Raw genomic sequence first — 18,068 nt, 5'->3', positions numbered from 1 at the left:
ACTTACAACACATTGCATAGTGATGCATTGTGATATTGTATATCTGTTTTTTTTTATATGTTAATTTCATTTTTTAAAACAGCTATGACATTCAAAGTAGGGATGCCAGATATGGAACAATTGTGAATAGGCACCTGTAGGGCCTAGTAACAGCAGCCAGTTATCCCTTTTCTATTCTAGCCAAGGCAGTCAGTGTACTTACTATCAGTCAAGAACCTCAAACATCAGTTTCAACATGGACCTTTCCAGGGTTGAAATTCACTGATATCTGTAGCCTATTCGTACTTTCATCTTGAAATGACAGCATGTGCATAAATTCCTTTCTTGCTTATTATACATTTTACTTCCTCGTATGATTCCGGGGAGACATCAAATTTCTCTTTTGGGTCTTGAGTCTTGGGACTCAAGACCCAAAAGAGAAATTGATTGTCTCCCCGGGAGCCCGGCCCTGACTCAAGACTCTTTTGGGTCTTGAGTCTTGGGACTCAAGACCCAAAAGAGAAATTTAATGTCTCCCCGGGACCCAAGCCTCAAGACTCTTGAGCTAAAAAGTTTGTGAACCACTGCCATTTAGAACAGTTTTCAACCTTTTGCAATGCATGTCGCTACGCTCTCTACGACTGTGCCTACGAAGCCAACGTCGGCCCCAAGAATGACTTGACCTTCATCTTCTGGTAGGTATCCACAGTTAGAGTGTACTGTAAATGACACTATACATTCTGTGCACTTATGTTAACCACTTGAGCCATATTTTATACTTTTGCTATGCAAAAATAAAAAAACTACAAGTTCATAATGCATCGCAACGCATTGAGCGCATGTAGATCCATTTCTGGAAATATCTTGACAAATGTTAAATCTTTGCCCAAAACGGGGATGCCAGGGTTAATGTGGTTAATAGAGATTTTAATCATGTGTTGGACATCAACTAAAAAAAACTGTTTCTTATCTTAAATGTTTTAACAGGGCACCGGACAGTGCACCACTCAAAGAGAGGATGATTTTTGCCAGCTCAAAGGACTCTTTAAAGAAGAAGTTTGTAGGTATTAGGGCTCTGACAGGTTTTCCCTTCATAAGTTTGTTGAAGTAATTTGAAAGTCACCTAAAGCCAGATTTATACGCCGTAGTGCAGAGGAGTATAAATTAGGCTTTAGACCTCGCTTATGAGTGCCTTGTAACGGACCCGACGACGTCAAGACTTTTATTTTGAAGGCTCTAACCGGAACACGGAAGCCAGGGCGGCTGGCTACCTGAAAGGGGGCTATTTAAACCTAGCCCAGTGACAGCATGGGAGGAGAAATGTTTGTTACGGACGGCACGGAAGGAAAGGACTGCAGAGAGACTATATGTCTAATATAGACCTGAAAGAATGGTCAAGGAAAGGACTGCACAGAAAATGTTTATTAATGGACCTGAAAGTATGGTCATGGAAAGACGGACCGTTTCAGAACGCTGCCAATAGCACCTAGCTGGAAGGGGAAAAAGGTATTATTTTTGTGTAACTGTTTTATTGTTATGGTGGTTTATGTGTCTATGGTATTGATAATGTTTAGGAGTTTATATGAAGTTATGTTTTGTCATGTTTTATTGATGCAATGATGTTTATGAATTGACTTTTGATGCATGTATTGTATGTTTTCTGTTCTAGTGTTCACGTTGGGAATACAAATAAAATGGTAAACTCATCAGTCGAGCTCCAACTCCTTTATGTCCAGCTGGGTCCGCTACAGTGAAAACTTCACCCATCTTCTCTACATCTACCGAGTAGAAACTTCACCCAAAGGGCCTACACCTGCAATAAAGTGGACTTCTCTGAGGCATCAAGACTCCACTACACTATCACAGTCGCATGGAGCTGGTGAACAATTGCATGAACACAAACACAACTGATACATGACTGAACATTCACAAAGTTAGGAACAAAACTAAAAATAAGGACTTCTAAGGATATTGCATTCTCTCAGTAGCTCATAAGTGCATATAAGGGCTGTTGAAATTCAGTATGGTTTAAATGCAAATTGGTTAAAGGCATATTAGTTCCTTTTTTTTTTTCTTTTTTTTTGCGGTGACAAACGACACCCAGGTGGGACCTGACTCGATTTTTATTGAACGTTCAGAACTGTTAAAAACATGTATAAAAGTGGACCCGTTATTTCATGCAGAGAGAATTTAAAAAGACTGGAGGAGGTTGGAGGAGAGGAGGAGGAGAATGCAGGCTGATGGGGACGGGACGGGCGGTGGTGGATCGCCGGGGCACCCTCTTAATAGTAGGTCTCTCGTTACACCGGCTGGCCCTGACGCGTCCTTGTAATTTCTTCCTCCTCTCTTTCTGCCTCAAAAGCCTCTGGACTTTATATATATATATATTTTTTTTTTTTTGCGGTGACAAACGACACCCAGGTGGGACCTGACTCGATTTTTATTGAACGTTCAGAACTGACGTGTCCTTGTAATTTCTTCCTCCTCTCTTTCTGCCTCAAAAGCCTCTGGACTTTATATTGTTTTTTGTTTTTTTGCGGTGACAAACGACACCCAGGTGGGACCTGACTCGATTTTTATTGAACGTTCAGAACTGACGCGTCCTTGTAATTTCTTCCTCCTCTCTTTCTGCCTCAAAAGCCTCTGGACTTTATATTGTTTTTGTTTTTTTTGCGGTGACAAACGACACCCAGGTGGGACCTGACTCGATTTTTATTGAACGTTCATGTTAAAAACATGTGTAAAAGTGGACCCTTTATTTCATGCAGAGATAATTTAAAAAGACTGGAGGAGGTTGGAGGAGAGGAGGAGGAGAATGCAGGCTGACGGAGGAGATGGGGACGGGACGGATTGGCCTTGACATGGGATGGAGCTCTCACCTCCACCTTGCGCTCCAGTCGCACCCTTTTGGGGGTAAAATCTGGAGATTTTGGGACAGTGAGCGACAGGATCTTTTTCGGTGGCACTCCCACCACCATCTCCAGGATTTTTGGGGGTAAAATCTGGGGATTTTGGGACAGTGAGCGACAGGATATTTTTCGGTGGCACTCCCACCACCATCTCCAGGATTTTTGTGGGTAGGGGCTGGGCATGGAAGACATGCGACACAAACGCAGGCTCCTCTCTCTTCCTCTTGTTGCCGTGCGAGGCGTTGTGAGCTTGTAGATCTGCTCGTCCTTGAATGGCCGTGGCTGCAGCTCCATTAGCGGTCGCGGAGCGGGGATCGGCTCCAGCCCCGGTTCTAGGCTTGACCTGCATGATCTTCAGGTCCTTGGCGATGACCAGCGCTGTGGCCTCGCCGCTCTCCAGGAGGTAGGTCCCGACCTGCTTCTTCTGCTCAGTGCATATCATCCATTTTGGGAGAATCTGAAAGCTCAAAAACGTGAAATGGAGAGACTGCAAGCACAGAGGGAAGAGCAGGAAAGGAAGGCTCTGGAAGCTCAAAAACGTGAACTGGAGAGACTGCAAGCAGAGAGGGAAGAGCAGGAAAGGAAGGCTCTGGAAGCTCAAAAACATGAAATGGAGAGTCTGCAAGCAGAGAGGGAAGTAAGTGCAGCTCGAGCTAGGCTGGAGGTCTACAACCAGGCTAACCAAGAGGAAGCTGTCATGCAGGCTGACTACAAGGGAGGAGAAAAGGACATTTCAGAAGAAATTAACAAACCCTATGTTCGAATTGATTTAAAGTCTGAATTCAAAGAGGGCGAAACGGAACGCAAAACCGGATCTCAAGATGTCTCCCCCAACACAACGGATGAAAGTGCGTACAAAACCAGTCCAGGCCATAATGAGATGCCGATACCCTTCAAGGAGAGACCCAGTTCAACAGGAAGTAATCAGCAGGCTTCTGAGCCACTTAACCATCCCAAAAGGAAATTCAAGGATGGAAGGTACAAGAATCGTGACATTCAGTTCAAGGAGGAAAACGCTGAGGATGTCTCTGAGAGAGGTCTACTCAGGGTGGGGGAAAGATTGTACCGCCTATACCTACCTTTAATACTGAGAATTTTAAATGTGCCTGGGGTTACCTAATTTCAATTTAATTTCTTTTCATGCAAACTGTTTTTTAAAATCACTGTGATTTTGGTGGGAGTGTAACGGACCCGTAGTGGTGTTTTTGTAGACTTTTATTTTTGAAGGTTTCCTGCCCAATTGTCAGGTTCTTAGAGACTTCTTTTGAAGGGCTTCCTGCCTAACAGGAACTCATCAGCCTCAGATTGTGCACTGATTAATGTAATGAAGTTCACCTGGTGCTGATGCTCAGTATGGGGCTGAAGGTGCCTAGCAGCAAACCATAAAAGGGGCTCTGTGGTAGAGGAGCAAGGAGGACTGCACAGAAAATGTTTGTTTGAAGGACCTGGAAGGATGGTCAAGGAAGGACGGACTAAAGGACCTGGAAGGATGGTCAAGGAAGGACCGACTAATATGATGGACATTTTGGAACTGATGGACATGCAGCCACATTCAAGCGAAATTAGCACCTAGCTGGAAGGGGAACAAGGTATATGTCTCTGTTTGATGGTTTTGTTGCACTGTTTATATGATCTTATTGTTATCTGAGTGATCTTATTGTTGGCTTTTATTATCTGAGGGTTATTGCTATAGTTTGTACCTTTTTCATGTATTTTTCTATAAGATGGTTTATGCATAAGTTAGTTTTGTGATATAGGCCCATGGATTTTATGGGAAAATGTATTGTGCCATTTGAGCTTTGATGACATTAATGGATTATTGTATTGATTTATGTTATGTATTTTGTGTTTTCTTCGCCAGTTTCTACGTTGATTTAATAAAGAACCACCAAAAAATCATCAGTCAGACTTCACCCTTTTAATGGCCAGCCGGGACCGCTACATGCCTGGCAGCTGATATTTTTATTTTATTCCCTTAGACTTTGGCTATTTATGGACATTTAAAACATATTTCAAGCCATAAACCAAAGAACAAGGCTGATGGTTATTTGTCCACATTTCCTTGATGATCAGTCAGTTACTGCCCCATTTCTATTGTATTAAATCTGGTTTATAAGGAGAATAATGTATTTAGCGTGTGTGTGTGCCCAACAAATTACCTTTTTATTATCCAGTAGGCTTAGGTATAATGGTTAGGACAACAAAATCCCTAGACACAGGCGGCAGAGGCAACTTTCCAAGGCATCAACCTGCTCATCGGGAGCAGTTAGGAGTCCAGTGTCTTGCTCAAGGACACTTTGACACAAAGTCAGGAGGAGGCAGTGATCGAACTGGGAACCTTTTAGTTCCTGGATGGCCACACCACCTCCTTAGCCCTTTAAAGCTGCAATCTGGAACTTATTTTAATGTGTAAAACATTATTTTTTTAACCATTATTTAAAGAGTAGTAAGCAAAAAAAATAAAGGGATATTTATTTACTCGTGACCCACAAGTGGGTCCCGACCCAGTGTTTGGGAAACGGTGTGTTAATACAATATAACTAGTACATCTACAGTGGTTGGAGGTGGTTTCCCTGGCTTTGGATAGGACACCTACTGGTTGATTAAGTACTACTGCCTGCTGAAGCTTACAGTGCAATATCTCCCTTAACCAAACAGGGCACATCCCTGTTTGAGCGGTAGAAATTTGGGAGATCTTGGTTCTAATCCTGGGGTAGTGCATGATAAGTTATGGACTGCAGCTTTACATATTCTGGGGTCCCACAGTTATGAAATTCCTGGAAATACTTTTAAATTAGAAAAACAGTTTTCCAGGACTGGAAAAGGTTTGGAATTAATCAAATGTTTTGGAAAATGTCTGGATATACATAGTTTTGGCTATTTATCTTCTGAAAAACATGTCCCAAAGCATGTCTAACATTACGTGAAATATGTAACATGGTCAAATTAACCCATAAAACATGAGGCCGATTCTACAAAACGTCTTCTAAATCGCTCTAAAACGTATGTTTCTACATCAGTGGTTCTCAAACTTTATCATGTCAAGGACCCCCATAATTATATGTATTTGGCCGCGGACCCCCATCTCAAAATATTTAGTTCCAGGGACTCCCAGAATCAAATATTTGAGTTACAAGTGTTGGCTTCAAAAATACATATATTCAAATATTTGCACACATTTTAACTATTTAAAAAAAAAAAGGCAGATCTACAAGCTCATAGCGCACTTTGGCTTTGAATAGCCAAAGAAATCTAAAATGACACAGATGCGTTCCAGGTCTTTATGGGTTAAGTTCTGTACTGCACGAGCTGCGTGAGAGCCACGGCATTATGTATATAGGACGTCACGTGACAAAAATAATAGATCAGATCTACAAGCTCACAACATGTTGCTCTGTGATATATTGTGAGCTTGTAGATCTGTTATGTTTTTTTTTTTCACGTGTCGCCTTCGAGTCTCGAGTCTGTCTTGAGGCAGTGATAGCACACTGGGGTCATTATTTGACCATATGATTGCTATAGGCCTGGAAATTGGGTCAAATACTTAAGGAAAGTTATGGAAAAGTTTAGAAAATTCCTTGGTAAAAATGTGTGGGAAGTTGAACCCTTTAATTAAAAGCTCAAAAGGATTTAAAAAAATAAAATCATTAAAAAGAAATCCGTAGATCGTTGGTTTAATGTGTCACAAAGAAAATGCTTTTTTAATTTGCTCCTCAGGTATCAAACAGGAATGGCAGTTGAACGACGTCGCCGACCTCAAGGATGAACAGTTCTTTGTGGACAAATTGGGAGGGAGATCGGTCGTAAAGAAGCTTGAAGGGAAAGAGTGTTAGAATCCCTCAATGCCAACTTATAGGCCTGCCCGATAACCACCACTTTATCCTTGCATACATATAGATTTAAGGTTATTGGATGGATTCATTTTTCATCCAGGGATGGATTCAACAAGAGTTTTTAAGGGATAGTAGGACTAAGCATGGGCTCATCACTGGATACGGCCATGGATCTCACTTAAGGCAAAGCCTAAATGTAAACCGACTTACCACTGTTAGTGACACTGGTTTTGATTCTGAAAAGTTTTCTTAAGGTGTAGTTAATTTGTAAAACCCATAGTTTATAGCCAAGATTATTTTCTCAATTGTTCATGTACAACTTTTGCTAGTTTCTGCTTGTTGTTTGAAATCCTGCATTTGTTTTAAGTTTCTTAAGCATATTGTTTACTACACATAGTGACATAGTTAAATAACGATTGCATTCTGTTTTGTTTATCAGATCAGACTGTTACATCTCTTCTCAATTCAGTTAATGGCAACATCGGTTTAGTTTGATATGGTAATTTGATTCCTACATGATGTAACCTACTTTAATGCAGCTTTACTGGGCAACACATACAAAGAGGACAGAGACAAGTTCACACTGCTGTTAAGTTACACAAATTCATTCATAAATGTAACAATCATTCTGCTACCTCCAGTGTTTCGTTCAATAAATCGGCCAATTGTAACCATTTCCAGTCTTATCATTTAACTATAGTGACTGCTGTCTAGTTCTGATAGAATCTTGGGAAGCAATCACTGGGTACTTAAAAAAAATCTCCACATGACCCATAATGCAAAGTGGAGTTCATGTTAAAGAGGCTCGGGCACAACAAACGTAACCGCAGTGAATAAGCACATTCTCTGTATATAGTATTTCAGTTTAAAGTATTCATTTGACCCCATCTTGTTGGTCTGAGTTACTTTTTGAGTGGTGCCAACCACTCCTACATTTGACTTTGTCCGTGTGTCTGTCCGTATGTCCGAGCACGGCTGATTGGTCAAGTTTCACGTGACACGTGACAATATGTTGTCACGTGACAACATATTGTTGCTAATTGTTGCGGATGCAACCAGTTACACTTTCAAAGGCACAACTCTCTTCACACTGGGTGTGATTTTTTTACATCCAATACGAAAATACACCGCCTCCACACACCAATAATGTCCATGCTCTCTAAACCAGTTCTCAAACATTTTCATGTCAAGGACACCCAAATTGTTACAGTATGTATTTGGTGGTGGACCCCCATTTGAAAAGATTTGGTATTGGGGATCCCATAAGATTGTAGTTGTTCGATTACACAATTGTACAACTATATAGTGCAGGTGGGGAGAGGGAAACCTATTATCTTAAATTATTCTCATTGGATTACCTTCTAGCTGGTGACAGTATAATGAAATTCCCTATTTTGGTTAAGTCATAGGAAACCTTTTAAGAAATTTACAGCAAAAGGCACTTTTTGAAAAGGTGCTTGTGGTTAAAGAGACCCCTGTGGGTCCCCGGATCACACTATGAGAACCAGTGCTCGAAACAGCCTAAACACAGCCATGTACTGTAAACGCATTTTGCAAAACAGACCAATCGCACATCCTTTAACTACTTAAGCCGCATTAAAGAAGGTAGGGACCAGGCTAACAGCCAAGCTCACTTAATCCAATGTCTTGTTCTTCAAGTTTTTCCACAGTTAATTCAACATGTGTTTGTATATGGACTCATTTTAATGACCCTGCATTCAAATAAAATGAAATAAATGCAATAAAATATAATTATATTACTGAAATAGTGTGACAATGAATCATAATTGTTTCACAATGACTCATGTGATATATCATTGTCACACTGTTAACACTATAGTTCATATTGTTGTTAGATGTTTGATAATATATTACAGATTTTTTTTTATATTATAAAAAATGTCTGACATACATATATATACATATTGTAATGGCCGAGAAGTGCAGTCTTGGGTTTCATTTTTCCTGTAGATTGGCTAGGCAGCAGATTTGGACCAGAAACACAGGTCTATGGTGTCATGCGTTTCCAGAATGCACTTCAAAATGTAGTGAACAAACACTCCACATGACCCATAATGCAAAGTGGAATCAGGTGGTTAAAGAGGCTCAGGCACAACCAACATAACCGCAGTGAATAAGCACATTCTCTGTAAATAGTATTTCAGTTTAAAGTATTAATTTGACCCCATCTTGTTGGTCTGAGTTACTTTGTGGAATTACACAAAGTAATGTTTACATCCAATACCAAAATACACTGCCTCCACACACCAATAATGTCCATGCTCTCTAACCAGTTCTCAAACATTTTCAGGTCAAGGACCCCAAAATTGTTACAGTATGTATTTGATGGTGGACCCCCATTTGAGAAGATTTGGTTTTGGGGATTCCATAAGATTTAAGTTCGATTACACAACTATATAATGCAGGTGGGGAGAGGGAAACCTATTTTAAATTATTCTCATTGGATTACCTTCTAGCTGGTGAAAGTATAATGAAATTCCCTATTTTGGTTAAGTCATAGGCAACCTTTTAAAAAATGTACAGCAAAAAGGCAACCCTTTGAGAACCAGTGCTCACCGCGAGCTTGTAGATCGGCTGTTTTCGGGCGTGCGGCACCGTCGTACGCGGACCTATACATGAAACGTTAAACCAGCCTCCCTTGAAGGAAGGCCATGGCCCGGTCTGTAGACCCAGCTTGCCCCTGTGTAGGGGCAAGATCCGCCAGGGGAAAAAAAACTAAAAATCAACATTAGCAGCCACTCACCCTATTCTGTTGTAGCCGACCACAGAAAGTCGCCTCTGTTTTCAAATGGGGCTCATTTGCATTCGGCCGAATTGTTATGAGTGGCCATTAGGAAACCAGTTTAGCCGTCAAACCGGTCCCCCCCTGGCCCGGTCAACGTTAGAATCCACCAAACGAGTCCCTTCTACTCTCCAAAGATCACAGCTGCTGTTAACAAGCTCCTTCCTTGACGCTCCTCTTCTTCCCACTTGGTTCCTAAAAACACCCATCAGCAGTCAAACATGGTGAGTGTCTTTTTAAAAATGTAATTATTCTAAAACTAATAGAAAAGTTGTTTTAGTGGCTTTCATTTAGTTTTGTAGAGAATATATCCGTCGACTGGTGGTGGACGTGTTTCACGCGCGCTGTGTGAACTCCCAAACCTAAAGCCAGCAGCACTGTTAGTCCAGGCGTTTCGGGCCATATTTTGATGGAATCGTGCACTTTACGATAAAAGCATGAAATTTGGCACACAGTTAGAGCATGCCATAAGGAACATTTTTGGCTATAGGGCCATCGCAGATTTGTCCTGTGGTAACCATGGCAGCCATTTTCCAAAATGGCCTCCATCTGCTGTTATTTTACCAATAACTCAGGTGCTAGACCACCTAGGATCTTGATTCTGGTGACTAATCCTACATTTTCAAGTATGAGGAATACACTGGTACTATTTAGAATTGTCCTGTGGTAACTATGGCAGCCATTTTTCAAAATGGCCACCACCTGCTGTCATTTTACCAATAACTCAGGTGCTAGACCACCTAGGATCTAGATTCTGGTGACTAATCCTACATTTTCAAGGATGAGGAATACAGTGGTACTATTCACAACATGCTAGTAACTACCTAACTAACTACAGTACATGAGAAGGCTGATACTCGCGTCATATTACACCTAGAAGATGCTATGAAGGAAGGGTATAGCAAGGTGACAATACGCACAGTAGACACGGATGTGCTGGTCCTGGCAGTAATGTCAGCCCATCACCTCCACTTGACTGAGCTGTGGGTTGCTTTTGGAACTGAAAAGTTCCTTAGCTGCTACCCCAGACAAAATAGATGACTGGATGGAGCCTCTGGAGCGATTTGTGGTATTGCTCTATGACCGCACAAGCGGCCAGGCATCAGTGAATCAGGCACGGAAGCAGCTATTCACCCAGAAGGGTAGAACAATTGATGGACTCCCCCCAACACGAGCTGCACTGATTCAACATACAAAGAGGGCAGCCTACCAAGCTGGCCACTGCTGGGGACAGGTGATGGTTGCAGCCCCTGAACTCCCATCCCCAGGTGAATGGGGGTGGAAGAGGAAGGAGACAGGTGAATACAAATAATTTAATCCACTTCTTTACACTTGTAAACCTGTGATCTGACAATAAAGCTGATTCTAATTTTGACAGGAGGATGGGAAGTGCACTGGACCACACAGAAGCGAGCCTGGCCTGTCGAGAACTCCTCCGCTGTGGTTGCAAAAAGGGATGCAGTGGACAATGCAGATGTGTTAAGGCAGCACTTCAGTGTACTGCCCTTTGCTACTGTGGTGGACTGTGCAACTAACATTGTGTAGATTATCTGGCTTTATTGAATAGACCCCTTAACAGACGACGTCACACTGATAAGAACCAGTCTGCGTGGAACCAGTATGCGCGCAATGAAACCCATTCTATCAGGTCTCGCTAGGACGCGCCTCACTAGCCAACACACAAGAGGGGGTTGGGGTGTGCTGAAACCAGCGCACCCCAAAACAACAGGTTGAGAATTGATTGTGTGAAACAATCACCTGTGCGTCCAGTCTCAATGTTGGTAAACAAATAATTGGTCTATATGCCATTAGGCTATGACTCATGAGTACTCTGCCTTTGTTGTGTCTTATAGTCCATTGAAAATAATTATGCAATACTACTACTAATAAAAGAAACATTCTTGACTCTCATGTGTCAGTTTGAAAACATGTACTGTACTACACCATTATATATTTTGATGGGTTTACTATTATTTAATTAACTGAATGCCAGATATATGTAGTAAGGTAGTAGCATGTTGTAAATAGTACCGCTGTATTCCTCATCCTTGAAAATGTAGGATTAGTCACCATAATCAAGATCCTAGGTGGTCTAGCACGTGAGTTATTGGTAAAATGACAGCAGGTGGCGGCCATTTTGGAAAATGGCTGCCATGGTTACCACAGGACACATCTAAATAGTACCACTGTATTCCTCATCCTTGAAAATGTAGGATTAGTCACCATAATCAAGATCCTAGGTGGTCTAGCACGTGAGTTATTGGTAAAATAACAGCAGGTGGTGGCCATTTTGGAAAATGGCTGCCATGGTTACCACAGGAAAAATCTGCGATGGCCCTATAGCCAAAAATGTTCCTTATGGCATGCTCTAACTGTGTGCCAAATTTCATGCTTTTATCGTAAAGTGCACGATTCCATCAAAATATGGCCCGAAATCTTAACAATCTTTCAAATGAAACACTGTTGTGCACGTTTTTGCTGTGCTGTTGCACAGTTTTTGGTGTGAGTGGAACTTTGTGCTTTCAAATATATATATATTTTTTAATGAATGGGAGTCTATGGAAAAGGTTTCTTGTTCAAGGTTTTTTTTTTTTGGTCTCTGAAATGGAGAGATCTTTCAGTGACTTCAAACCTGTCCTTAAAGAACTTGTTCCTCTCTCTCTACCTGGAATGTATGGCAGAGAGAGAGAGAGAGGCCAGGCCTTGCCTTCAAGCATTCACAATGCACTCATGGAATGCAATTGTCAAACACCTTCATGTTTGTTTGGTTGTTGTTATGTGTCTAATCTTGGCTAATAGTTTTTTTTTAATTTTTTTAAAGTATTATTTTAAGTGTGGTCACATTTTTTTTAATGCAAATACAACATTTGTATTTTGGGGACATCACAGAATGGGCCATGAATGTTGAGCATGCTGTATGACAGGGGTCTTCAACATTTTCAGCCCAAGGACCCCCTCTCTGAGAGTGGTGAAGCAGGGACCCCCACTATATATTGCATAAACTTGTGTTGCAGATGAAAGCTTTTCATAGATGTTGGTTTCATGGTAATGTGTATTTTCAGACATTTAACCACTTAAACCCTCAATACTAAATCAACTTTCACTCTGTAGTCTGCTCTTTTCCCCCTCTCTTTGCCTGAAAATAGCAGATCTACAAGCTCACAACGCCTCGCAGCGCGAGGCGTTGTGAGCTTATAGATTGGCTATTTTCGGCTAAAGTTTCCCTCAGAATAGGGATGCTAGGGTCCAAGTGGTTAATGTAAAAATAAATATTCTATCACACAAAGATTTGGCGGCCCCCCTGTAGTAACTCTGAGGACCCCCTAGGGGTCCCGGACCCCCTGTTGAAGACCTCTGCTGTATGATTTATATTGTTGGATGGTTGGGTAATGTGTCCACCACCAAAACAAGAATCTCAAACTAGTGGCTGGGTTGTCATGGACTTTTCCTCTGCACCTTAAAACTCCATAGAGGATGACCACTACTGTGATTATGGCCTTTCTTCTAATAGTGCCACCCTTGGGCCAAAATATTCACAAGGTATCTCAAGATCGAGGCTAATGTGTAGATTGCAATGCGACTCACTGAGCAGACATTGCCTTTCTTTACTTTGAGTCTCTTTAGTCCAGCACCGCTTGTATCAAGAACTGTAGGGATGTGCATAATCTACCCTGTTTTTCATAGCCAACGTCATTGACATCTTTGTTGTTCTGTTACAGGGACTCTCTGGAATACAGGTGGTCGATGAGGTGGTGCACCTGTTTAACGAGATGAAGTTAAATAAGGATGGAGAGGAGCACTGCAAGCTCTGCCTCTTCGTCATCGACGGCAACTACATCGTCCCAGAGGAAACCAGTAAAGTACGGGTGAAAGACCTCCAGGACGAAGAGTTCAAGTTCAAGTATATCATGAGCAAGTTGCCCGACAATGCATGTTGCTACGCTCTCTACGACTGTGCCTACGAAACCAACAAAGGCCCCAAGAATGACTTGATCTACATCTTCTGGTAGGTATCCACAGTTAGAGTGTACTGTAAATGACACTATACATTCTGTGCACTTATGTTAACCACTTGAGCCATATTTTATACTTTGGCTATGCAAAAATAAACAAACTACAAGTTCATAATGCATCGCAACGCATTGAGCGCATGTAGATCCATTTCTGGAAATATCTTGACAAATGTTAAATCTTTGCCCAAAACGGGGATGCCAGGGTTAATGTGGTTAATAGAGATTTTAATCATTTGTTGGACATCAACTAAAAAAAACTGTTTCTTATCTTAAATGTTTTAACAGGGCACCGGACAGTGCACCGCTCAAAGAGAGGATGATTTTTGCCAGCTTAAATGACACTTTAAAGAAGAAGTTTGTAGGTAAGGGCTCTGACAGGTTTTCCCTTCATACGTTTGTTGAAGTAATTTGAAAGTCACCTAAAGCCAGATTTATACGCCGTAGTGCAGAGGAGTATAAATTAGGCTTTAGACCTCGCTTATGAGTGCCTGGCAGCTGATATTTTTTATTTTATTCCCTTAGACTTTGGCTATTTATGGACATTTAAAACATATTTCAAGCCATAAACCAAAGAACAAGGCTGATGGTTATTTGTCCACATTTCCTTGATGATCAGTCAGTTACTGCCCCATTTCTATTGTATTAAATCTGGTTTATAAGGAGAATAATGTATTTAGCGTGTGTGCCCAACAAATTACCTTTTTATTATCCAGTAGGCTTAGGTATAATGGTTAGGACAACAAAATCCCTAGACACAGGCGGCAGAGGCAACCTTCCAAGGCATCAACCTGCTCATCGGGAGCAGTTAGGAGTCCAGTGTCTTGCTCAAGGACACTTTGACACAAAGTCAGGAGGAGGCAGTGATCGAACTGGGAACCTTTTAGTTCCTGGATGGCCACACCACCTCCTGAGCCCTTTAATCCATTAAGACCGGGAAAGCATCAGCGTCATTTTAAGATTTATTTGGCTATTCAAAAATAGCAGATCTACAAGCTCATAGTTTTTAAACATTTTTATCGTGAGAATTTTTGCAAATAAATGAACATATGTATTTTTAAAGGGAATATTTTTAACTTCAATCTTTGCTTCTGGGGTCCCTATTACAAAATATTTTGAGATGGGGGTCCGTGGCCAATAATTTTGGGGGTCCTTGACATGACAAAGTTTGAAAACCACTGCTATAGAATTAGAAACTATAGGATTTTACATTACATTTTACAAATGTTTGATTAAACAAAAATATATACATATATTCAAAGATTTGCACAAACCTTCATAATCTTTAAAAAAAATAGACTGCATTCCCGGTCTAAATGGGTTAAAGCTGCAATCTGGAACTTATTTTAATGCGTAAAACATTATTTTTTTAACCATTATTTAAAGAGTAGTAAGCAAAAAAAATAAAGGGATATTTATTTACTCGTGACCCACAAGTGGGTCCCGACCCAGTGTTTGGGAAACGGTGTGGTAGAGTGTGTTAATACAATATAACTAGTACATCTACAGTGGTTGGAGGTGGTCTCCCTGGCTTTGGATAGGACACCTACTGGTTGATTAAGTACTACTGCCTGCTGAAGCTTACAATGCAATATCTCCCTTAACCAAACAGGGATGTGTTCTTGAATGAGCGGTAGAAATTTGGGAGATCTTGGTTCTAATCCTGGGGTAGTGCATGATAAGTTAAGAACTGAAACTTTATATATTCTGGGTTCCCACAGTCATGAAATTCCTGGAAATACTTTTAAATTAGAAAAACAGTTTTCCAGGCCTGGAAAAGGTTTGGAATTAATCAAATGTTTTGGAAAATGTCTGGATATACATAGTTTTGGCTATTTCTTTTCTGAAAAACATGTCCCAAAGCATGTCTAACATTACGTGAAATATGTAACATGGTCAAATTAACCCATAAGACATGAGGCCGATTCTACAAAACGTCTTCTAAATCGCTCTAAGACGTATGTTTCTACATCAGTGGTTCTCAAACTTTATCATGTCAAGGATCCCCATAATTATATGTATTTGGCCGCGGACCCCCATCTCAAAATATTTAGTTCCAGGGACTCCCAGAATCAAATATTTGAGTTACAAGTGTTGGCTTCAAAAATACATATATTCAAAGATTTGCACACATTTTAACTATTTAAAAAAAAAAGGCAGATCTACAAGCTCATAGCGCACTAAGCGCAGCACTCTGTGCCGCGCTATGAGTTTGTAGATCTGCTATTTTTGAATAGCCAAAGAAATCTAAAATGACAGAGATGCGTTCCAGGTCTTTATGGGTTAAGTTCTGTACTGCACGAGCTGTGTGAGAGCCACGGCATTATGTATATAGGACGTCACGTGACAAAAATAATAGATCAGATCTACAAGCTCACAACATGTTGCTCTGTGATATATTGTGAGCTTGTGTTTTTTTTTCACGCGTCGCCTTCGAGTCTGTCTTGAGACATTGATAGCACACTGGGGTCATTATTTGACCATATGATTGCTATAGGCCTGGAAATTGGGTCAAATACTTAAGGAAAGTTATGGAAAAGTTTAGATCCTTGGTAAAAATGTGTGGGAACCCTTTCATTAAAAGCTCAAAAGGATTTAAAAAAAGAAAATCATTAAAAAGAAATCCGTAGATCGTTGGTTTAATGTGTCACAAAGAAAACGCTTTTTTAATTTGCTCCTCAGGTATCAAACATGCATGGTGGTTGAACGACGTCGCCGACCTCAAGGATGAAGAGTTCTTTGTGGACAAATTGGGAGGGAGATCGGTCGTAAAGAAGCTCGAAGGGAAAGAGTGTTAGAATCCCTCAATGCCAACTTATAGGCCTGCCCGATAACCACCACTTTATCCTTGCATACATATAGATTTAAGGTTATTGGATGGATTCAACAAGAGTTTTTAAGGGATAGTAGGACTAAGCATGGGCTCATCACTGGATACGGCCATGGATCTCACTTAAGGCAAAGCCTAAATGTAAACCGACTTACCACTGTTAGTGACACTGGTTTTGATTCTGAAAAGTTTTGTTAAGGTGTATGTTCATTTGTAAAACCCATAGTTTATAGCCAAGATTATTTTCTCAATTGTTCATGTACAACTTTTGCTAGTTTCTGCTTGTTTCGTAAAAATGCATGTTTGAAATCCTGCATTTGTTTTAAGTTACTTAAGTTTCTTAAGCATATTGTTTACTACACATAGTGACATAGTTAAATAACGATTGCATTCTGACTGTTACATCTCTTCTCAATTCAGTTAATGGCAACATCTGTTTAGTTTGATGTGGAAATTTGATTCCTACATGATGTAACCTACTTTAATGCAGCTTTACTGGGCAACACATACAAAGAGGACAGAGACAAGTTAACACTGCTGTTAAGTTACACAAATTCATTCATAAATGTAACTAATCATTCTGCTGCCTCCAGTGTTTCGTTCAATAAATCGGCCAATTGTAACCATTTCCAGTCTTATCATTTAACTATAGTGACTGCTGTCTAGTTCTGATAGAATGTCAGTATGATAACAGAAAATGAAATCTTGGGAAGCAATCACTGGGTACTTAAAAAAAATCTCCACATGACCCATAATGCAAAGTGGAGTTCATGTTAAAGAGGCTCGGGCACAACAAACGTAACCGCAGTGAATAAGCACATTCTCTGTATATAGTATTTCAGTTTAAAGTATTAATTTGACCCCATCTTGTTGGTCTGAGTTACTTTTTGAGTGGTGCCAACCACTCCTACATTTGACTTTGTCCGTGTGTCTGTCCGTAAGTCCGTCCGCATGTTTGAGCACGGCTGATTGGTCAAGTTTCACGTGACAACATATTGTTGCTAATTGTTGCGGATGCAACCAGTTACACTTTCAAAGGCACCACTCTCCACACTGGGTGTGATTTTTTACATCCAATACGAAAATACACCGCCTCCACACACCAATAATGTCCATGCTCTCTAAACCAGTTCTCAAACATTTTCATGTCAAGGACACCCAAATTGTTACAGTATGTATTTGGTGGTGGACCCCCATTTGAAAAGATTTGGTATTGGGGATCCCATAAGATTGTAGTTGTTCGATTACACAATTGTACAACTATATAGTGCAGGTGGGGAGAGGGAAACCTATTATCTTAAATTATTCTCATTGGATTACCTTCTAGTTGGTGACAGTATAATGAATTTTGGTTAAGTCATAGGAAACCTTTTAAGACATTTACAGCAAAAGGCACTTTTTGAAATGGTGCTTGTGGTTAAAGAGACCCCTGTGGGTCCCCGGATCACACTATGAGAACCAGTGCTCGAAACAGCCTAAACACAGCCATGTACTGTAAACGCATTTTGCAAAACAGACCAATCGCACATCCTTTAACCACTTAAGCCGTATTAAAGAAGGTAGGGACCAGGCTAACAGCCAAGCTCACTTAATCCAATGCCTTGTTCTTCAAGTTTTTCCACAGTTAATTCAACATGTGTTTGTATATGGACTCATTTTAATGACCCTGCATTCAAATAAAATGAAATAAATGAAATAAGATAT

General features: G+C 40.6%; 1 protein-coding gene and 1 long non-coding RNA gene across 2 annotated transcripts; both read left to right on the top strand.

The window, feature by feature from the left end:
- Positions 1 to 593: 593 nt before the first annotated feature.
- Positions 594 to 7,062, top strand: LOC311059002. The gene is made up of 3 exons (XR_014602113.1): positions 594 to 674; positions 967 to 1,043; positions 6,606 to 7,062. It is a non-coding gene; the product is annotated as an uncharacterized lncRNA (long non-coding RNA).
- A 5,359-nt stretch (positions 7,063 to 12,421) lies between these two features.
- Positions 12,422 to 16,584, top strand: LOC311058668 (cofilin-2-like; the record flags this gene model as incomplete). The annotated part of the gene is made up of 4 exons (XM_084076131.1): positions 12,422 to 12,439; positions 13,244 to 13,530; positions 13,823 to 13,899; positions 16,217 to 16,584. The coding sequence occupies 4 exons, from the start codon at positions 12,422 to 12,424 to the stop codon at positions 16,330 to 16,332; spliced, it is 498 nt and encodes a 165-aa protein (XP_083932257.1). The 3' UTR covers positions 16,333 to 16,584.
- Positions 16,585 to 18,068: the final 1,484 nt, after the last annotated feature.

The sequence above is a fragment of the Gymnoscopelus microlampas genome (assembly GCF_963454915.1).
Source record: "Gymnoscopelus microlampas genome assembly, chromosome: 13".
Lineage (NCBI taxonomy): Eukaryota > Metazoa > Chordata > Actinopteri > Myctophiformes > Myctophidae > Gymnoscopelus > Gymnoscopelus microlampas.
The sequence above is the reverse complement of the archived record's forward strand: the minus strand, read 5'-3'. Positions and strand labels throughout refer to the sequence as shown.